Here is a 23,795-nt window from a genome sequence, read left to right as displayed (position 1 = left end):
TGTGGTGGATAGAAATTTGCGTGGGGAGATTTTATTTGCAGCGACCAGACGATCAAAAGCATTCTGGCAGCCCATTATAGCAGAGTGCAAAGCTGTTGCAATGGCCACGAGACTCACAAAACGCTATGGCCTTAGGGATGTAGTGGTGGAGTCGGACTGCCAGGTAATGATTGGAAGGTTTAGCAAGGGCTCAATCTTTCTCACTGATCTTGATAATTTGCTAGAAGATGTGCTGAAATCTTGTAGTTCTTTTAATTCTATCGTTTGGAGTCATGTTAAACGAGATGGGAATATTGTACCTCATCATTTAGCCCGTATAGTGTCTTTTGGTTTTGAACAAGTTTGAGAGAACCATAGTCTTTGTGAGGTCTCCCCATATGTATTGATGGACAATCAATTAATATAAGGCACGCCATCTGTTTTTCTGAAAAAAAAAATAAAAAAAAAAAAACCTTATTTTCTCATAAATTAGGGCATAGTGTTTTATAAACTGGCTAATTTCTACCCCAAACTCACCCAAAATTTGCACTTGTTTCCGGCGAAACAATTGGAGCCTACCAAAAAAAGTCTCAACGAAAGCCGCCATGAATAGACTACTCCTCCTCCGTAGACTCAGTAATATCCAACTTAACTCCATTCCCAAATCATTTTGTAAACCTGAAATTTCACCTTTATTTTCTCTCTCCTCTTTTTCTGCATTCTTGCGCCAATATTCCTCATCTCAGTCCTCTTCTCACTCTAAACCTTCTGAGGTCCAAAGCAGTAATGATATTCCAGAATCTTCTTCTATTGACGATATACCCACTGATGTCACTACTCAAGGTGATTCCCAACTTTTCATTTTATTATCTTGTATTTTTTTTATTTTTTTTTTCTTTTACATTATTGAAAATCAATTGAAGTTGAATTTGTTCGTTTTATGTTTATTGGAATCCCAGAAGAATATGGAACAATTTTATACCATAACTTGATGTTTACGAAGTATTATATAATGACATTATCATTTGAGTACCACGAATAATTGAGTTCTATTTATGTGTTTGATTTTAGGGGCCGTTTGGTTCGTAGGGGTAATCGAAATGGAATGAACAAATGGAATAAAAGATAATGGAATGAAAAATCTTTTCAAGTAGTATGTTTTTTGTTTTAAAAAAAATAAAAGGAATGGAGCCACCGGTCCACCACCACACAGCCACACAAACAACTCATTCTTTCAAATTTCCAGCCATCACCCAGCCAGCCCACCACCTAGTCACAGTCGCCGCCCCTAGTCGCACCTCCCCCACCCATCTCCGCCGTTCCTCGCCGCCCAAAAACCCCACCCTCCCCCCAAAACCTCAGAGGAAGGTCAGGTAATTGAACCCACACTAGAAATCGAGTAAACTCGGTACTATCAATTTCCATCCCATCAACCCATTGTTTGAAAAATACAGGACGATTATCAAACATCAAGTGAGCAAAATTTAGAGCTTTATACTTAGATTCAAAATTTAAAAATCTAATAAGAAAAGCACCTCTCTTAAGTGGAATTACTTTATCTATGTTCTTCGCCCCCCCAAATTCTTTGACAAACCCCAGTAAAGGAATTAAGAAATGGGTTACCCCAAATTACAAATGCAACAATACCCATATTCCAATATGTAATTTCATCTGAAACATCATCAACTGAAAATTGTAGAAAATTCTTAGAGGAGGAAGAGATAGGTAACTCAGAGGAAGTACTAATATTTTCACTATTTCATCAATCTTCTCCTTCGAATGAATTACACCCAATCGAGACTTTGTTCTTGAACCTTGAATCAATTCATGCATCGATTGTTATGGCGAGAGTAGCAGATCATCAAGATTATCAAGATTCCCAAAATTAATCGAAGAAATACCTTCAACATTTATGGGTCTAATATTCGATTGAGCTCGCAGAGGTGGACCATCACTAATTTCGCCTTCTTCCACATTCAGTTTCATGTTTTCTCCCCTCTTCTTTTGGTGGTTCTTTTTGGGCGGGAGGGTGGGGTTTTTGGGCGGCGAAGAAGGGCGACGAGAGGAAGGTGAGGTGCGGCGAGGGTAGCTGGGTGGTGGTTGGACGGTGGGATGCTCGGGGAAGGGGCGGCGATGGTCGGGGAAGGGGCGACTGGATGGCAGTTGAGTGGTGGGGGTACGGTAAAAGGGTGGTGGGTAGTGTGTGTGGTGGTGGAGGGGTGGCTAAGGAAAGGGAATGGAAAAGGTAGGGAGGGTGGGGAATGACTTTAGAACAATTTTGGATAAACTCAAAAATAAAAATGGAGAATGGGAATGACAAAAGATACAAAACAAACACTTACAAAGGAAATCATTCCCATTTCCTTTTCCCATTACAGCGAACCAAACGGCCCCTTATTCTTGTTTTGGTAAGAATTTTGTTGTTCATCAATTTTCAATTTGCTTTCCGAGGCGTTGCGTTAGTCGGCTTTTTTCGATTCCGATGAACGTGTCAAGGGGAGCAATATAATAATCCTGCAAATTCAACTTCGATTTGATTTTTTCGAATCTTTTGCAAATGCGATTATAGTCTTCATTCGTAATTTGCATTTTGAAGTTCGAAGTTTTGATATATAATTTTCTAATTTGTATCGTAATTTATTGTTGCTTCATATGGTGAACTCTCTCTGCCCCTGTAAATGAGAAGTCTTATAGTTTCCAATACATAAATTGAATAAAATTGCCGGTCTTAAACAACTGGATGAATAAATTAATCTATTAATCTCTTTTTTTCATCGCATTACCGGTCTACTGGTACATTTTTTATACTTTCAATTTTAATTTGTTGAATACTTTTGATTCTGATTGAATTGAAGTTCATGTTTTTGGATGCAAATAGTATAATTATAATACTAATGTGTGAAATAAGTTTCGTTGATGTAAAATATGTTTCGTTGAATCTATAATCTTGTGAATATTCTTGAAAGTTTTGAACTTGTGGATGTATTGTGGTTTGTTACATTGAAACTTCTTAATAATGTTTTAAGATGTTGGAAGTGATGCTATTGAAGTTGAATTGAACTTCGGAAATTAATGTAAGGCTATACTAGTTCACTACAAATATAAGTGGTGTTTCCCTTTTCCTACGTTTGTTATGTATCTAAAACTAGAAATGTTGTTGGGTGTCTAGAAAGTAGTAACACTAGTAAGTCTGTTTCTGAAAGATGATATTAGTAATTTCTATACTAAAATATATTTAGTAGTGTGGAGGACCTGGAGGTACTGTGCTCGAATGTGAGTTTCCTTTTGCTTTCAGTAATTTGAATAGCAAATGGAGGTCTATTAGTCTATATACATGTATACAACAAAGTGCATTGCCGATAGTGTTATGTAAAACAATTATTAGGAAATGGTTACTGTTGAAATATGGTAATCTAGAAAAATTTAGTGTTTATAATTGTCTAGAATAATAAAGAATAATCTGGAATTTTTAGTGTATGGAAAAATCTTGTAAAAAAATTGTAGAGAACAGAAATCTAGTTGTAAGAAGAAAAATCTCGAACTAACAAGTGCAAGAATAGTGGAACAAAGAACCAATATATTCCAATATAAATATATGCTATGTGTATGTATGATATAAAGTGGACAACAATAGTCTTCCACTAAAGCTAAGAGCTACTACAAAATTGATATAGTGATGGAAGTATTCGCCAAGATTAGAGTGAGAGAAATGAGGTCTCACAAATTAGAAATACAAGTCTTCCACCAAAATGTTGTACAATTTGGAATGTAATTAATTATATGTAATATATGATAATGTAAATTGATTGTATCATATTTGGAATATTAAACTTTTGCATACGCTTAAATTCTATCATAAACGTAGACATTATCCGTAAAGTATATTTAATTTGAGTGATAGATTCATAAGGAATTGAAAATTGGTGGCTTTTGGTAATAATAAATCATAGTCATGATGTTGTTTTTCGCTTATATTTATTTTTATTCAAATGATTCCTTGATTCTATTTTATGTTCTAAGTTTGAAAAATTCTACTAATTAAATCATGCTATAATTTATGGTAATTTTATTATGGTGCCATAAGTTTGTGCTTGAGCTATAAATTTTTTTGTAACTAATTCCTTGAATTCACAAGCAAATCATAAATTTAAGTGAATTTTGTTAAAAACACCTAAATCGTAAGAGGATCTATATCCGTAATTGAATTAAATTTATACAAAAATAATAATAATAATAATAATAATAAAATAAAAAAAAAATAAAAAAAAAAAAAAAAAACCTTGAATATAAAAATGTTTCACTGAACATTTGACTGTCATTCACTGAAACAAACTTAGTTTAGTTTTTTATATGGTATAATAAAGAACATATATCTATATAAGCGAGTCAGTAATTGAGTACAAGTTATATATATATCAAGTAGAAATGCAATGTGTTAAGAACCCATATTAGGGAAATGTGGAATGAAAATTTCATACTCGCCTTTTTAAAAAAAGGTACGGAATAAGCTTGATTGGAAATTGAGAATTAGATCCAATCTTTTGGATTTATTGCATTTTCTAAATTTTTAATTCACTTGAGTGTTTGGGTCAATAAATTGTATTCAGTACAAAAGAATATGACTTTATAGTCAAATTCAATCTTTAAAAACCCCAACAAATCAACATAGTGTATATTTTAATTTATAAGCTACAGAACAACTTTTGTAATTGCAACATGTTAAGTCTTTATGAAGGGTAAGTAATAGCTTAAACTTTTGCATAATATTTTTGTACTCCAGTTCTTAAATCACTTTATCAATAATTTTTAGATGACTATATATCTATAGTTTTTAGATATTTGAGCATAGTATTATGTGTGTTACTTCCTCCGTTTTAATTTAGTTGCAACAAAAGGAATGGACCATAAACCACGTACAATAACAGAGAAAGTAGAAAGGCTTATCAATTGCCCACATACTCTCTTCCCTTCCCTGACTGCGGGTGCCACCCCTCCATACCTGAACCAATCTCTCCCTCCTACCACAGGCATCAAGCGGCACCACCCCAACCTCTATTTTCACCCACCAGGACACCACAATCCTCCACAGAGTTCCAATCTGAATCCCTCATCTGGCAAGCAAGAGACAATTAAATATGCCCATCTTTAATCTGCCAAAATGTGCTCATGGATTGCTGGAGTTGGTTATCTAGAATTGCTATTTGCCAGAAGTTGACCAATAACTGCCCACATTTGTTCGTCACTAGTTTTGGGAAGGGGATATGTGATTCTTCCTCTCCCTATTTATCTATGTGTACTGTGGTGAGGACACCTGGAACTGTTAGTATTTATTTGGCCGTCTAGCTTAGTCCTAACTGATGGATTAAAGGATTACAGTGGAGAGAGAAGTAATTGGCTGCTCAGGGTGGGTTGAATTGGGGAAGGGGGGGGGGTGTTGATGCTGCTTACAGGACTAGTGGTGGTTGGTGTAAGCCTGAAAGGGATAATTGGATAAATGATGAGGCAGGAGAGAACCAATCTGATATATTAGGATACTATTGGTATTTTAAAGTAAAGAAGTTGCCAAATACTGTAATTTTCGCAACTAATGTGTTGTATGTTTAAAAGGTACGTGTTGCAACTAAAAAGTATTGAGTATGTGTCATCAGGTCCTTCAATAGGTATAAATGAAGCAATTATCTTTACCATGTTCAATACCCTATCTTTTACCAATGCTCATTTTAAGTTTTGACTACTGTAGATAGTGTGAGGCTATGATGGACCATAAAGCAATATATTGCTGTTGATTTTCTTATCATTCAATAATCTGGTATCAACTAGCAAGTATATATCTCTCTAGCTCTCACTAATTCGCGTGCAGCAAGTGGATTGTGAAACCTTACTTTGATGTTTTGAAGATTAGTGTTTACGTATCTTACATCATCCTCTTGACGCATATCTATGGCCAGAGCTGAAGCACAGAATTGACAGGTACTTGAAAGGTGACATGGAGGTTCTTCCTTCCATTTTTGAAGGCATACTAGCTAGGAAGTTGAGCGGTAAACATGATGACACAGATGATGAATTAATGGAGGAATTTCGATCAAAGACCCAACAAGGGGAAGGTCATCAGTTTCAATCTGATGAAGATCTCACAGAGTCAGATTCAGATGAGGATCTCACAGAGTCTGATGAAGAACCTAGTGATTGAAGAAACTGTTTGTAGTTACAAGCAGAAAACTTGTTACGAAAATTTTGACTAGTATATAAAAAATATTTGTTAGCGCTTTCTATTGTGAATTACGACGAAGGGGAACAATAACATTACGGGATTGCAGCCTAATTAGCTATGTATACATTCAAGAAATCGCTTCACACAAATACAAGCTGTTGTAGAACTGGTTTTCTTGTTTGGTGATATTTATAATTTCCAGAGACCACCTGAATTTTGATATATGGTGTTCATTTCTGCTCCTAGCAATAGTATGTTGCGGTCCAGTTTATTCTTTGATTTGTGCTGTAAGTCACCCATATCTTCTTTCCATTTCCACACCACGGCACCACGCTTTTATTACTAAACATCTTATCTTTTGAGTTGATTGTTGTTATTTTGCTCCTTAATTGAACCATCATCCATAAACTCACTAACAAGAAGTTAATTGGGACATGTCAATTCATTTTCTTCAGTTCTGATATCTTTTATACGTCTTTGTTAAGAGTAGCCTGTTTGTGTTCCAAGCTTGCTAGTCTCATTTGTCTTCTGCATCTTGTGAGGACACCTCAATTATGATTGTTGGCTTCTTGCCAACATTGATTATATAAAGACCAAGCTACTCTTCTTTTTTATCCTCCCGTGATCAAAAGTAGCTCCAAACTGCCCCAAAACTCATGCAAGTACTTTTTATCAAAGAAAATAATGTACATCTAAAACAAAGGCATGCTTCTACTGTCATCATAAGTTGATCCAATTATGTAAAAGACATGAACTAGGAATCCTAGTTCTAGGAATAGGGATTAAAAAAAAAAAGGTAAGTTTATTGGTGAGTCTTGAGTAAGACTTACATACAAGATTGAGTTTTTTGCAATAAAGTGGTGCAAGACTACATATGCATTTGAAAGGAACTCTTGAGAAGACCGACTCAACAAAATTGACAATATCGAATTGAATTTTTTTTTTTTTTGGCCAATGATGAGGTGCCACATCATCAACTTCAAAAGTGGTAAAGTTTTATAAAAGAAATAGATATAAATTTACATCCTCTTCACAACATTCTCTCTCCTATATTAAGTTAGCTCACCATTGTAATAGGTACTTGTCAAGAGCTTTTGTGGTAAGGCTCATCCCTCTTCCAAGTCAGTGACCATCTCAGCCCACGACCCCGGTGATAAAGAGGAAGATGACAAGTGGCAAATTTTTGCATTTTCATTCAATTTTTGCCCATATTTAACATAAAACAATTGTTTTAATTGTAGTGAGCTGGTTCCACATTGTAAAAAAAAATGAGAGGTTGACTCATAATATTGACTCAAGCTAGTGAGATATAATGTAAAAGAGTTAAAAGGGGATAAAAGTATGTAATTAAGTTGATCAACCAAGTTTGAACCACTTGTATATTTACGGAGCACGCATATTATGCTCAATTAAAACTTGTTCAAACTGGAAAGAATCTCTAATATTTTAAAAACCTATTGTAACATCTTTGTGTATCTTTCTAAATAATTAAAGGAAAATGACATACATAGCCCTTAGGGCTACATGTAAGGAGTTAAAAATAGAAAAAAAAAATGAAAATATAACATTAATTACACGGATTTATACGTGATTTTATCATGCATTCCTATATAAATAAAATTAGGAAATTAAATGTTTATTTCTTAGCTCTAAGGGCTACATAGTACACATAAATATATCCATAATTAAATTCAATTAATCAGTATAAGTGTTAAATTTTGGCCATAACTTTTGTTTTAAGGTGGAAAGAAAAAATGAATTAGATTAAGAAAAGTCATTGGTTGCCCAAGCCAATGGCCAATGGTGGTCATTAATTTATTTATTTATTTTTATAAGTATCTCTTTTTTCACCTCATTTATGCCCAATTACCATGCCCAGTTATGTCCATACACTTCTATTTGTTTCCTTTCAACTTTACGATCAATTTAAAAAAAATATAATAATGGCCCAATCATACCATGACAAGTGGCACTTTCATATTGTTTACCCATCCTTGGCCAAAGGTCATGGCTGGTGTTAGCGAGCCGAGACCGAGCCTTGGTAGGCTCGGCTCGAGCTCGAAGCTCATCTAGCCTAAAAAATTGGGGATCGACTTGAGCTCGAAACTTTTTAAGGCTAAGCTCGACTTGGCTCGAGCTCAATACTCCTTAAGCGTCGAGACTCCTAAAACCTCAGCTCGGTTTGGCTCGAGGCTGAACTTGGCTCGGCTCTGCTCGATGCTTAGGGACTTTGATATTTAGCCCATCTAACAAAGGCCCAAAAAGTGCCCATAGTCATTGCTTCTCAAATGCCGATCAAAGTTCACTTTTATAGCTTTCATATTCTATCCCTTTTTCCTATCTTTCAATGTGGGACTATTACTTTCCTTTCTATTTTTTTTTTATTTAGTTCTCCTTTATAAACAATAACAAAAAATCATCAACAATAGAGTTTTGATGTAATTTTAGTCCTAAGCCTTAAATATGAAGAAAAGTTTATGCTAATAATTATTTATTATCACAAAAAAAAACTCGATCTTTCGAACTGAGCCATCAACCCCTCAAGCCAAGTCTCGAGCGGGCTCGGCTCGTTAACACCCCTAGCAGGGGTGGCTAGTAGGGGGAGCTGGTCGAGCGACGGCTCAAAGCCCCCCTTTTAATGGGCCCCGCGTTGATCACAAAGCTTCAAGTAGCCAAAATCCTTTAAAAAGTGAGTTTTTTTAATAATAAATAGATAATTATGAGGAAGATTCATCTACCCACAACATGCAAATTTTATCTTACTACAATCAATAACCAATGTTTCCTCACTAAAAAAGTTGTTATTTGTTGGCAGTGATATTTGAACCCATGACCTCACACTCATTAAAATTAAACTTAACCACTGCTCGAGTTAGGGGTGAGCAAAGACCCAGGGTACACGGTATCGGACCCGGAACCGGTTAGGACCCGCTAGGTCCGGACCTGGAACTGGTCTCACCGGTTCCGGGACCAGGTCCAAAATGTCGGACCCGGTTGTAACCGATTCCGGGACCGGGTCCTAAAATTTCGGACCCGGTACCCACTGGGTACCCGGTTCAATTATAAATTTTAAGTTTTTTTAAGCCGATATATATAAACTTATACAGCCCTAAAATGCAAACCCTAACATAAAACCAGCCGCCTCCTTCTTCCTTTATCCTCTCTGCTTTCTCTCTCCTCTTTCCCTTCTCTTCATCTTCTTCTCTATGTCTCTATCTTCTTCCACCCGTTTCTCATCATCATATTCTTTCACCCGGTCGAGTTATCGCCGCAAGCAACAATTGAGGCACCGTCGAGCTATCGCCGCAAGCAATTCTTTAGAGAATTTTTTACGGGCTTTGTGAATTTGATGTTAAAGACGGAAAAAATCAAGCTGTACCTCGGGACTAAGAATGTGACCACCATGGATGCTCAGCTTGTCGCTTCCTCTACTTACCTTGAATTAGATTCAGTGAAAAAATTGAAGGATGATCGTTTTAGAGGTAGCGTCAAATTCGATGTTCAAGTGTTGGCATTGGTCAGGTTTAAGGCTGGTGGCTGGAATTTTTCTATGGGTTCAAGTTTTTTTTTATTTTTTTTTTTATTTAATGGCTAGAAACGCAACATATCAAACCGAGTACCCGGTTTTGGAACCAGATCCCAGCGGTTCCGGTTCCGGTTCCGGATCTCAAATGTTGGGACCCGGTTATTACCAGTTTCGGGTCCGGTTCCAAAATCTTAGACCCGGTACTAACCGGTTTTGGGACCGGGTCTTTAGTTTTACACCAGGTACCCGGTAGTGCTCACCCCTAGCTCCAGTAACACAACTTATGACACTACCTATGATAATAAACTTAATCACTGCTCCAATGGCACAACTTATAACAATAAAGTTATGTTAAAAAGTATTATTCGTGTTCGTAAATTCTAAAATTTTAACTGCCAACTGAAATGTGTATATTTCAACAATAATATGGTTACAAAATTAATCTCAAGTCTTTCATTTATTCATTCATAATTCTTATATGAGTTATATGTATTTAAAATATGTAACTTAAAAATGCATAGCAATTTCAAAGGTTTTTTCTATTAAGCACAATATATGTTTAGTTTGTTAAGGAATTTTTATGACAACTGAAAAATAAAATCATTTTCACAAATAAATTAAACTTATGTAAAAGTTAGGTTGCTGCACATCGAATAATGAATTTGGATGTTTAATGAAATTTTCGAAAATAAACAATTGATATATTTTTGAAATTCAAAGCAATGACTCGAGACATTACCCTGGCTAAAATGTAGTTAGTATGAGATACACCTTTCGCTGTTTAGGGCTCATTTTTATTTTTCGCTTAGGGCCCCAAAAATGACTGAGATAGCACTGACCCCTAGTCATGACCACGACCTAGTTATTAGATTTCTCTCTCCTAAGTAAGTACCAATTTTTTTTTTCTTCTGATTCTCATTACTCTGTAATTATTTTTGTAAAAGTTAACTCAAGTTTAGTTTTGGATGACATGTTGGCATGTTGCGATTAACAAGTCAAACTCTTCATAAACTTATAGTGCCTGCTTACTTGCTTAGCACTGCAAATGAGTATTGGGTTGATTTGCGAAGGGTTCCAGTGTTTAACCTATGAAATATTAGGTATGTCTCGAATGGGTATGATATTCAACTATGAATCGTCTTATGATTATCCAAAATGTGAATTAGAGATGTATGGGGGTACTGGGTACAATTTTATAAATTTCACATTGTACCAGCAATCGTTAATAGCTGAGATTGAGCCTAGCTATATATTTATGAGGTTACTATCAAGATGAACATTTATCATAACAAAAATGAACATTTTCTAACTGAATATATTTTACAATAAGTTTGTATTTCTCTTTAATCAAATGTTCATTTTCATGTAGTACGATATTCATTCTTATAAAATAAATGTTCATTTTCATGCCGTATAATGTTCATTCTTATAAAATTAATGTTCATTTTCTTTTTTAATTAATATAAATTTTTGTATTTGTTCAGATATATAAAATGTTCGTTTTATAGTAAAGGATGTTCAATTAACATAAGCATTAATAATGTTAGACATTAAGCATTTTGTTCATTATTAAAAAAAAATATATTGTTGATTTATTTGTTTGGTATTAAATCATATAGTTCAGCGAATTGCATGATATCCATTCAAGAGAATTGAACAAATCAAGGTATTTCACTTGAAGCTTAAAAAATGTTCATGAAAACAATAACATTATAGGTTTACTTTTATTCACAACTGAAATATTTAGTTATATAATATTAGATGTACAATCCTTTTTATTTTTCATATTCATAGTCTCTTTATTTTACTCTTATATTATAAATGTTCATTTTTATATATTGTAATGTTTAGAAATAGATGTTCATTTTTTTATCTAGTAAATATTCATTTGTGTTGTGCGACTCCAACCAGAGCTAGTTGGGCGCGACCTCAGCTAAAAATTTACGTTGTACCATCCCTTATTGGATCGAGTTCTAGTATGAATTTGGTATATATAGGTGGGTATCAAAATTTATACCTAACATGTAACATGAAAGTTTTGAAATCATATCTGCTTCATATTCATTTGTTCTCATGCATCCATGATCTCCACTTTGTATCCACTACTATCTGAAGCTCATGCGATGCACGATTTGTTTATATTTTTTCAAATAAAATATTTTACTAAATATAAATTTATCTAATAAACTTTGTGATATTAGCTTGCTTATAATTTGAATTTTTTATTATAAAATAAATTATTAACTTTGTTTCTCATATTTAAATAAAATTTGTAATATAATAAGATAATATTTTATTTTACAAAGTTTTATATGTGGCTGATCACACCGTGTGGTCGAGATTACTTGGTAAGAAGTTACTTGGTTGGACAAGGGCTACTCAATCGATCAGGGGTTAGTCGGACGGGCATGGGTTACTCGGTCAGTGTTTGAGTGTATCTCAGCCGGCCGCACGATATGGCAAGCCACATAAAAAACGCGCTGATTTTTTTTTAATTAATATAAAATTTTTGATCTGAAATAAATTGCAAATCTTTTTTTCATTGGCTAAAATATAACATTTTCCGACGCTCTAAAATTAATCTTACGTGGTATAATCCTATTGTAGCGTTTTAACATTATTAATCCTACGTAGAGTTTTACAAAAAAAAAAAAAAAAAAAAAAAAAAAAAAAAAAAAAAAAAAAAAAAAAAAACTAATCTTACGTGGCATAATCCGATTGTAGCGTTTAAAAAATACTAATCCTAAGTGGCATTCTAATAATTTTTTAAAAATTAAAATCCTACTATATATATATATATATATATATATATATATGGGTGGGAGGCATCCGGTAAGAACCCCTCCTTATATAAGAACCCTAGTTATATAAGAACTAATCTTAATCGTAGGATTAGATTGATATGAACGACCACGATTAAAACAAATCACAAACCCTCAAACTCAAACAGCTTTCACTTTCTCTCTCCTCAATCTAAACGCTTGTGAGTTTCTCTCTCCACAAAACTGCCAGAAGCTGCACTTCGAAGAACTTTCAACAATTTTCCTTCATTTTCTCGGTTAAAATCAACAGCATTGATCATAAAATAAGTTAAATTTCACAAATTAAGAGCAAATTTTGGCGAAAAAACTCTAGATATCACAATTCAGGTATGATTACATTCGACCATTTGTTTGTTTCTTCACGAATTTTCAGCGATTTTTATGATTTGATATTTGCGTTTTTTCTGTTTTGATTTTCATGAATTTTGCATGAGTTCGATTTTTCTGATTTGATTTTAATAAATTTCGCATGGAGTTTGATTTTTTTGAGTTCGATTTTTGCAAATTTAGGGTTCAAACTTCAACGATTTTGGGCTGGAATTTCAGCGATTTTTAATGTTCGAATTTCAGCGATTTTAGTGTTTGAATTCAGCAATATGAGGTAATTTCACCGTTACTCTTGATTATTAGATAATTTCAGTCCATGTTTTTCGTTTTTTTTTGGCGTCATTTTTGGAGAGTGATGGTGGAGGTCGAGGGTGAGTAATGGTGGTGCGGTGGTTAGGAGCAGCGTGGGGTGCTGCTGAATGGTGATTTGGTGGTGCGCGGCTGCTTGCGGTGTTGGGTGGCTATGAGCTGTGGTTGTTGTAGTGGACGGTGGTTGGAGGAGGTTGGAGATGGTAAAAAACTTTAGAACATAAGTAGACTAAATTTAGAACATAGGAAAAAAAATTAGAACGTAGGTAAAAGAATATTTAGAACATAGGAAAAAAAAAACTTTAGAACATAGGTAGAAAAAATTTAGAACATAGGTTGAAAAAATTTAGAACATGGTGTTGATCTTTCCACGTTGTTCTTGTCGATATGCTTATAGAATGTCAATGTTATGATCTAAAATATACTTTTAAGATATGCAAGCAACTGACATAGCTTAGCATGTTCTAAACTCTTTTTAAGCATGTTCTAAACTCTTTTTCAGCATATTCAAAATTATTTCTATGTTCAAAAATATATTACTAATGTTGGAATGTTACTAATGTTTTTGATTTCTTAAAATTGCAACAAAATACAAGGCCAAAATGAAGAAAAATCAAAAGAAGGAGTTACTAATATACAAGAAGAAGAAATTACTTATTTAAGAAAAAGGTAACTAAACTAATGTTCTAAAGTTTACCTATTATGTTTTAAAGTTTATTCTAAAGTTTTCCCTTATGTTCTAAAGATTTGTATTATGTTCTAAAGATTATCATATATGTTTGAAAGCTTATTTTGTAGTCTAATGTTTGTCCATTATATTTAAATTTCATCTTAACCCTTTATATTTGCACTATATGTACGTTTTGATCAAAGCACACATGAGTATGAAGTTTTCCTTTTGTGGTTTTATTTGATTATGTTTGAAATTGAAGGTTTTGGTGTTGAGGTTTGAATTGGTTAATTTTTTTTTTATTTTTTTTTTATCATGTTCCAAATTTAATATTCAGTATTTTACTGAACAACTCCTATGTTCTAAAATTTGCCCTTTATGCTCTAAAGTTTACCCCTATGTTTTAAAGTTTACCCTATGTGTTCGAAAGTTTATGCTATATGTTCAAAAGTTTATGCTAGATATTCTAATGTGTACCCATTATAGTTTATGTTCATCTTGTCACTTTATATTTGCACTCTATTTAAATATAAGTTATATTCTAATTATTTATGATTGTTTTTAAAGGAAAGTTGAAAACGTTGAAGAGGAAGTAATCGACAAATTGAAATTTGAGAAGCATATTGCAAGTAAAAGTGTTGCTAAAAGACATATCATACTTCCAACAAGGCTTCAACCACCTCGAAAATTGCAAAAAAAGGAAGAAGAAGAAAAAGATCAAAAAGTAGAAGAGGATAATAATGGTGAGGATGATGATGAGAATAATGATAGTGAAGATGATGGTTAGGATAATAATAAGGGTGATGTTAAGATAAAAGAGAAAGATGAAAAAGAGGAGGAGATGGAAGATGATAGTGAAGAGGAACAAAAAATCAATAAAAAAAAACACAAACAAACAAACAAACTCAAGTAATATTAAGTCTTTATTTTTTTAGTTGCACTCCTAATTTGTTTAGATGTGGCTAATTATGAAGTAATCTTGTTGCATGATATACATATTCATGGAAACTGAAAATGTGAAGAAGAAGAAAAGAAAGATTAAAAAAGAAGAAGATGATGAGGATGTCCAAATACTAGAAGCTAATGAGCAAGAAAAACTAGTTAAGAGGCGACCTTATCAAAGAGTACCTCCTACCCAATTCATGGAGGATGTGTTGATAGATCTTTCGAAGAAACATAAGCAAGCTATTCGGAACATTGGTTTTGGAGGTTTTTTGGAATTGGATTTACCAATCCATACTAATTCAATGTAAGTAGTAGATCTTTCATATTCTACAATCATACGTATTATCATTGTTATGTTCTAAATTATGATCTCTCATGTTTGAATCTCTATACACTAATGTTCTAAATTAATTTTTGGTTATGTTCTAATGTATGATTATTATGTTCTAAAATAGAACTTTTTTTATTCTATAATGTTCTAAATTATGTTCGAAAGTTTAAATATTATGCTAAATGTTTTAATCTTCTATGTTCTAAATATTGACTGTTATGTTCTAAATCTAGGTGTATTATGCTCTAAATCTTACATTTTTCATCATAATTCTAGGTTGACAAAAAACTTGGTTATTAATTTTGACACGGAGAGATGTTGTTTTATGCTGCCTAAGAGAAAACAAGAAATCTTTTTGGATGCAGTTGATGTTCATTTGGCTTATGGGTTGTCATTGAGAGGCAAAAGGATTGAGCAACCAAATGATGAATCAAATCTGAAATAGAGCAAGTTTCTAAAAGATTGTAGAAGCAAGTTTGGCCTCAAAAAGGTATGATGATATAATGTGGTTATGTTTTAAATTTTATGTTCTAAAGTATGAATATTATGTTCTAAAATGCAGATCTTATATGTAGTTATTTGACTTGTAATGTTCTAAATTATATCTAGCTATTTTTATGATAATATATTGGTATAAGATGGTTATGTTATAAATTGTATGTTCAAATTCATTTTTGATCCTGCTTAAACTAGATCTATTATACTTTTTCTGTTTTAAATTATAATCTCCTATGTTCTAAAGTATTTTGCTTATGTTCTAAAGTGTTTTCTGCTTATATTTTAAAGTACAATAATTATGTTCTAAATAGATCTATTATATTCTAGATTATAAATATAATGCTTATTATGTTCTAAATTATAATCTCCTATGTTACAGATATTGACTATTATCTCTATATATGTTCTATTTTTTTTTTTACCTCTAAAAGGGAAGTCCAACCAACAAAAGATTGATCGACATAAATCAAGAATTGAAGAAGGAAAAAACAGTTTCTGATGAATTCCTTTGGAACTTTGTGGTATGTGTTGTCAATTGTTTGCATCCGATCAACAAACAACACACAACTATACATTAAATTCTTGTATAGTTGTATGGATGTAAAGAAAATTGCTGAATTAGATTGGTGCACATTTGTGATTGAGCACTTAAAAGATTCTATTAATGTATGGAAGAAGGGAAGTTCTTACTTTACAAGTCCTTTACCTTTTCTAATAGTAAGTTTTAATTTCTTACCATTATGTATATATGTTATTCTTATTATGTTGAAAATGTGTGAAAAATATCTAATTAGTTCTTAACATGTACTAAATAGGTATTCTATTTTAATCGTCTACAAAGAGGAGGGTTAGAAAAACCAAGAAAAAATTTACTAATATCGGTGTGGACAAAGGAAAGGATTCAAGTGAGATATAAGTTTGATAAAGATCATGGATTTGGATATGGAAAAATCTTGGAAAGAGTGGAATCAAATGTGGTATGATATTTGTATATGCTTATGTTTAAACACTACACTTTATATTCCATCTATATTTGCCCACGTTCTAAATTTTACCCTTTATGTTCTAAACTATATACTTTATGTTATAAACTGTTTTAATATTTACCCTATATATTCTAAACTTTATATTCAACTTACCTCTGCCTATGTTCTAAAGTTTATCCTGTATATTCTAAAGTTTACCCTGTGTGTTCTAAAGTTTATTCTTTATGTTGTAAAGTTTATCCTTTATGTTCTAATCATTCAACTTACTTTTGCCTATTTTCTAAGTTTACCCTGTATGTTCTAAATTTTACCCTATATATTCTAAAGTTTACTCTTTATGATCTAAAGTTTATCCTTTATATTCTAAATTTTGTAATTTATATATTATAATGTGTAGGAAAAACACAAAAAACAATCTAGACAAGAGGACAAGGAGAAGAGAAAGGAAGAGTCATCAATGGTAACTATAGATTTTAAATTATTACTACATATGCTTATCTCTTAAAAATTGTAGACACTTTACTCTAACCTTTATATTCTAATCTTTAAAATTTATGTTGTTGTTTTTTAAATTTGTAATTTATATACTAGAAGGCACCAAAAGGAAAAAAGAAACAACCAAAACAAAAGGACAAGGAGAAGAGAATGGAAAAATCATCAATGGTAACTATACCTTTTTAATTATAACTACATATGCTTAACTTCTTAATATTGTAGATACTTTATACTTTCTGTTCTTGTTATTTTAAGTTTTTATGCATATGTTTTAAGATTTGTATTTTATGTTTTGGAAGGCACACAAAGAAAAGCAAACAAAAAACAAAGGCAAGGAGGGAAGAATAGAACAATCATCAATGGGTTCTAGTTCTACAACTTCTCGAAATGACATGATGGTATAATGTTTAAATGTTTTTTTTATTTATTTATTTACTTATTTCTATTTTCTTCTTATTATGTTCTAAATCATCATCTATGTTCTAAATAATCCTTCAAGTTCTAAATAATCATTTACTTTATGTTCTAAATTATATTTAATGCTCCATTTAATCCTTTACGTTTTAAATTATCCATGTTATGTCCTTTATGTTATAAGTTTTCCTTAATGTTCTAAATTATTTTTGTGTTCTAATGAAGGACTTTTTGAGCAAATTTGGAGATTTGGCAAAAACACTTGCCTCGAATATTAAAGAGATGTATGGCACGTTAGAACAAGCAAAAGATCTTTTTGTTGAGGAAGAAACAACAGGAAAAATACAACATCTCATATACAACATATGGTGCAAGTACACAGCAAAGGTATTATAATTATGTTCTAAAGTATTTTCTGGTTGTGTTCTAAAGTATTTTCAGCTTATGTTCTAAAGCATAATAAATTTTTTAAATAGTTCTATTAAAATCATATAAATATTATGTTTATTATGTTCTAAATTATAATTTCTTATTTTGTAGACATTCGTGAACCAAGAAGAAGAGAAAGAAACAAAGAAAATCCCTTCTATACTTAGTCAAGATCAAAATTTCTTCGATGAACCGGCATGTATTGAAGAATTGGATATGGTTATGGATAAGGCATGGAAGAAATTCGAGGAAAAAAGGTCACCAAAGACACCGACAGTTGGTAATTTCACATGTTCAAACTACATGCTTAATTTCCAAATTATATTTATGTTCTAAATCAGATGCTTATGTTTTAAACTATTTTCTTATGTTCTAAAAGATGCGCTTAAATCAGATGCTTATGTTCTAAATCAAATGCTTATGTTCTAAATTATATGATTATGTTCTAAATTAGTTATGTTCTAAAGTTCCTTCTTATTTTCTAATTATTTTTTGTTATGCTATAATACTTAATTTTTATGATCTAATTATTATGAAGATTTGAGATCAAAGGAAGAGGAAAAAGATAAGAACAAAGAAGAGTGAAATGAGCAGAAAAACAAGGAGAAAAAAGTTTATCAAAACAGTGTGAAAAATGAGGAAAATAAAGACAAAAACTTGTTGATCCCCTCACCAGTAATTGGTAATTTTACATTATTTTCAAATTCATTTTTATGTACTAATATTTACTAGATATATTAAATGCTAAAATGTTAATATAAAATATATTATATAATTGTTGTAAAACGTATTTACTTATTTTATAATATCCTTTCTCATTATATTTTATGAATAAAAATGTCATGGTTATGCTTATGTTATAATATCATCACAATGCCATATATATTAGTTTAGAACACAAGAGATTATGATTTTGATCAATAATCAAACAAATAGACTCATTAGAATATAAAGTGAAAACTTTAGAACATATAAAGAAAACTTTAAAACATATAGGGTAAAATTTTGAACATAAAGAGAAAACTTTAAAATAAGGAAAACTTTAGAACAAAATGAATAACATTATCTTCTAAACTTTAAAATAACGTTTCCTAGTAATACGAACTTTTCCTTCTTCATTAGGTGCTTCTTGAGCAATAGGTTTTCGTATTGCCTTGAAACCTTGTTTATTGCAAACTCCATATTGAAAAGCAACTACATCTTTGTTCTTCTTCTTCCTTGTAATAGTGGATTTCCTAGGAGCAAAGCCAGCAACATTTGCATATGCTTTGTATAAACTAAGACCCTCATCAGGATCTTTAAATATCATTCCAACAATGGGTTTTAACTCCTCAGGAACACTTGGAATCCATTCTTTAGTAGTACCACCTGGACTAAATGAACCAACAACCTCCGGAGTATGATAAAGACCACCAACTCCATCTGCAAGTAGATAAGTAAGTAGAAAGGATAAATAATTAGAACATAAAGAGTAAACATTAGAACACATAGGTTCAACTTTATAATATATAGAGAAAACTTTAAAACATTAAGAATAAACTTATGGTGTTGGCTGGTGGTGTTGGGTTGTTCTGGTGTTGCTGGCTGGTGGTGGTGGGTGGTTTCGGTGCTGCTAGTGGTGGTGTGTTATTTAGCATAATTTTAGTTAAATTTTTTTTTGGGTTGGATTAATAGTTAACTATATGCCCTTATTTTTCAATAACCATGCTTAAGATCTTTTGCCTAGGTTTCCGCAAAACCCCTCTTTGTTGCGAGTGGAGTTTGGTGGTAGTAGAAGTCATATTCAAATGTAATTAGTTTAGAACACAAGACATTATGGTGTTGATAAGTAATCATACAAATAACAAATTAAAAATGTAAGCAACTTAGAACATAGAGGTTAAAATTTAGAACATAAAGGAAAACTATAGAACCTATTAATTAGATTAGAACAAACAATAAACTTTAAAATATATAGAATAATTGGACAAAAAATAATATGATATTATGTTCTAAATATAATACAAAAAAATAAATAAATAAATTTACACGAATTTTTTTCCATGTGCAAGTAAATGAGATTATTTCTAAAAATAAAACGTCTCATGCGATTGTACTAATTGCATATCTATCAACCTAAAAAAAAATTAAAAATAATTAGAACATAAACACATAATATATATATATATATGATAAACTTTAGAATATATTAGATGCATTTTAGAACATATACAAATTTCATTAGAACATATTAAAATGATATGAAAAGGCATTTATTAAATTAAAACTCAAAGTAAAAACTTAGGACATTATTGATAACCTTTAACACATTATTATATAATAATTTTAGGTTATAACTAATTAGAAAATAAGAAAATTAAAAAATGTTTACTTACAATATTACTTGACTTTCCCGGAACAATTGCGACTATCATGATGGCCAAGCTCTCCACATGCTCTACATAATCTTTTCTTCTTTTGACTTTGTTCAACAGCTTTTTCTCTGTCACTCTTCATTCTCTTGTCATTATTTGGAATATGGATATCATTTGGAACATGAACCTCATTTGGAACATGGACATCATTTGGAACGTTGACCTGATTTGGAACATGAACCCCCGTACCTTTGTTCTTCAAAATTTTAAGAGGTAGACTAGCTCCAATAAGCATTTCAAATCTTTTGTTTTGATAAAAAGAGTGTTGCTTGCATTAGTGGTTTTCTTATGTTCCAAATCCATCCTCAAAGCATGAAGTTTGTTGACAAGATCAATAAGATCATCTTCATTGTTTTGCACTAAACTCACACAAGCATGAATTTCGGACCACAAATCATTCAATAACATCTTCTTATCTACTGCATTGATACATTCATCCAACACATTACCTTCTACATCAAAAATTGGCTTCTTACAAGCAATTGTAGTCCATCTGCTTAGAACATAGGCCTTGGGAATTTTTTCTAACATCCTTGTCTTCCATACCCAAATCATATGCCTACAAGGAATATCTTCACGTTCAAACATTTTACAAAAACACTTGGTTTCTAAGGTAGTTGGATCAAAAGCAACATCAAAAGTCCTCCTCCTAGATCCTTCCCTGAAAATGTAAAGCTCATTGTCCTTCTTTATCTCCTCAACACCAAAATTAAAACATCTAATTTCAATCTCATGTTGAAATTCATAGAAAATTGTTGTTGTAAACAACTCGGAAGCATCTTTCTCTAAAGGAATTGGAGTCTTACACTCCGGACGCTTATTCTTCGAATCATTATCCATTTTATTTTTAGTGTGCCTTTGAGCATCCAATGCACATTCAAACCTATAGAAAATAGAAATTAACTTTAGAACATAGAAGATAACTTTAGAAAATAGAGTGAATTACATTAGAACATATAAAAATAATATACATGACATGTTTATTATGATCTAAATACTATTAAAACTTTTCAACATGTAAGACAAAATTTAGAACATAAAAAGAGAACATAAAAGAGAACTATAAAATAAATAGTACAACTATAAAACATAAAAAGAAAACTTTAGAGCATAAAAGGAAAACTTAAGAACATAGAGAGTAACTTTAAAACATAGAGAGTAACTTTAGAACATATTTAGACAATTACATACTACCTCATGTAAAACTCAATCAAAGTGAGATGGGGATTTGTGAACATGGTGAAAAAATTATTTTCACTTTTTGATCTAGATGTGGTCCTCATGATGCCACCCAAAAATAAATCTCTGAAATACGCTGGAATCCACATATCACGTATATTGTACATATGCGCCAACCATTCATGATTGTTCAAATGGAATTGAGAAATAACTTTATTCCACTTTTCTTCAAATTCTGCTGGCTCAATCTATAAATGTCAAATACATGTACAAAGTTTTTTAAAAAAAAATCAGTGTCTTGGACAATTGCCCGACCTACTTTTTCAAGCACCTTTTTCATAATATGCCACATACGTACAAAACCTATGTTCTATAGTTTGAAAAACATTACGAACAACAACTTTCATTGCAAGGTCTTGATCGGTAATCAAACACACAGGCTCGTTATGTCCCATTGCTTTAAGAAAAGTTTTGAAAACCCATTCAAAAGATGATATATCCTCATGAGCTACAACAGAAGCAACAAAAGTAACACATTTCTTATGATGAGCAACTCCAGTAAATTGACCAAAGATCATATTATATCTGTAACATACACAAATTATATATGCAGAAAATATTAGAACATAGAAGTAAACTTTAGAACATAGAGGTAAATTGTAGAACATAGGGTATACTTTAGAACATTAATTATAAGGATTAAACTTTAAAGCATAGTAATTTACTTTAATTATTCAACACTAGTACATAATAGAGTTTATGTAACACATTTTTGGTGACACTTTTTGAAATGCAAAATTATAGATTTATAAGTAACACTTTGGTAACACTTTTATATAAGGTAACACTTAAAGTAACACTTTTAACGTAGGTAACACTACAAAGTAACACTTTTAGAATAAGTAACATTTAATGGTAACACTAATTTATTTATTTATTCAATTAATTAGTGCTCATTTAAAAAAGGTACCATTAAAAAAAATACCCTTTAATTTCTTCATTAGCTCCCTAAATTTATTATTGGCAATTTGGCATTTCGATTCATTTCATTTGCCTCGCATTTCATAATTTCAGCTTGAGCTCCATCTTTGCACTGCGTCCTCTACCACAACCCCCTTCCACCGCAACCGCCCTCCTCATGGTGCTCCACCAGAGGCCTCCTCCACCGAAGATCCCTTCTGACACATACATCTCCTCGTCTCTCATTCTTTCCCATTGAAGCGCACTCCATGTTCTGACTTCTGAAATCAACTTAGGCCAATTCTGATATCCATTGAGGTGAATTCTCTCAGGTAACAAGTTGATTCTCTATGCAATTATCGAATCTCAATTTCCCAATCTAATGTTTATTCTTAATTTAATTGTAAGTATATTCAATTTAGGGTTCTTCTAAACTTGATTATTACATTAAACTATTGCTTATAATTAATTTTCTATTGAACTATTGCCTGTAAACTTGATTTTTACTTCCCTAGGTGTTCGAAATATGCATGTGGGTTACTGTTGCTATAGATTTCAGACTCTAAGAGGAAAAATTTTCTATTTTTTTTTTGGATAAACATTTCTGATTTCGATTATTAAGTTTGTGTTTCCATGTAATTTACAATTTGATGGTTAATCAGAAATAGATGATTGAATATTTACTAATTTGCAGTTTCAAATGGTTTTTAGTTATTTTTACCTTAGTCTATTATTGTTTAGATTTAATCTTTAAAATTTATGAATCGAAAATGTTGATGTTATTAATATGTTCTTCCCTAAATAAAAGTGTTCCAATTATTTGAGAAAAATCCCAAACCTGCAGCAATTTGATGCAACTTGTTAGCTGATGTGGAGTTCTGTTACTGGATTTGTTAGAGGAAGAATAATTAAGTAATCTGGGGGAGTTTGTTGTTTTTGTTATCATTATTAGTTTGTTATTAGGGAATATTGTAATAAATAGGATGGAGGGAAGGGTAGTAAGATCGTTCAAAAAAGTTGTAAGTAGAAGTTTTGGGAGAGAATTCCTTCCTCTGGAAAGAAGGAAATTGTGTTGATTGACACTGAATATTAATACAATCTATCTTTGGGCTATTGCATCTTTTGTTAATTGCTATGAATAATTATCTATATATTGATAATATGTAAAATTCATTTGTGAAACAATAATTGTTTGTATATTGATATATGTAAAACTCATTTATAATTACCAATCTGAAGGTATTCAAGCAGTGTTTCTTTATATGGTTGAGTTGTCTGCCCATTATGAGTTTGTGTCATA

The 23,795-nt window shown here is 31.8% G+C and overlaps 2 protein-coding genes across 2 annotated transcripts; one reads left to right on the top strand and one right to left on the bottom strand.

Moving 5' to 3' along the window:
• Nucleotides 1–210: 210 nt before the first annotated feature.
• LOC110702943 lies at nucleotides 211–6,435 on the top strand. Its single transcript, XM_021880703.1, has 2 exons — nucleotides 211–822; nucleotides 5,928–6,435. The coding sequence occupies exons 1-2, from the start codon at nucleotides 585–587 to the stop codon at nucleotides 6,167–6,169; spliced, it is 480 nt and encodes a 159-aa protein (XP_021736395.1). The 5' UTR covers nucleotides 211–584; the 3' UTR covers nucleotides 6,170–6,435.
• A 12,576-nt stretch (nucleotides 6,436–19,011) lies between these two features.
• On the bottom strand, nucleotides 19,012–22,113 carry LOC110703006 (protein FAR1-RELATED SEQUENCE 5-like). The gene is made up of 5 exons (XM_021880763.1): nucleotides 21,922–22,113; nucleotides 21,671–21,783; nucleotides 20,630–21,239; nucleotides 20,405–20,552; nucleotides 19,012–19,364 (listed from the first exon to the last, which is right to left on the bottom strand). Exons 1-5 carry the CDS (start codon nucleotides 22,111–22,113, stop codon nucleotides 19,012–19,014), a joined length of 1,416 nt encoding a protein of 471 aa, XP_021736455.1.
• Nucleotides 22,114–23,795: the final 1,682 nt, after the last annotated feature.

This window comes from Chenopodium quinoa, unplaced genomic scaffold (genome assembly GCF_001683475.1).
Source record: "Chenopodium quinoa cultivar QQ74 unplaced genomic scaffold, ASM168347v1, whole genome shotgun sequence".
Lineage (NCBI taxonomy): Eukaryota > Viridiplantae > Streptophyta > Magnoliopsida > Caryophyllales > Amaranthaceae > Chenopodium > Chenopodium quinoa.
The sequence above is the reverse complement of the archived record's forward strand: the minus strand, read 5'-3'. Positions and strand labels throughout refer to the sequence as shown.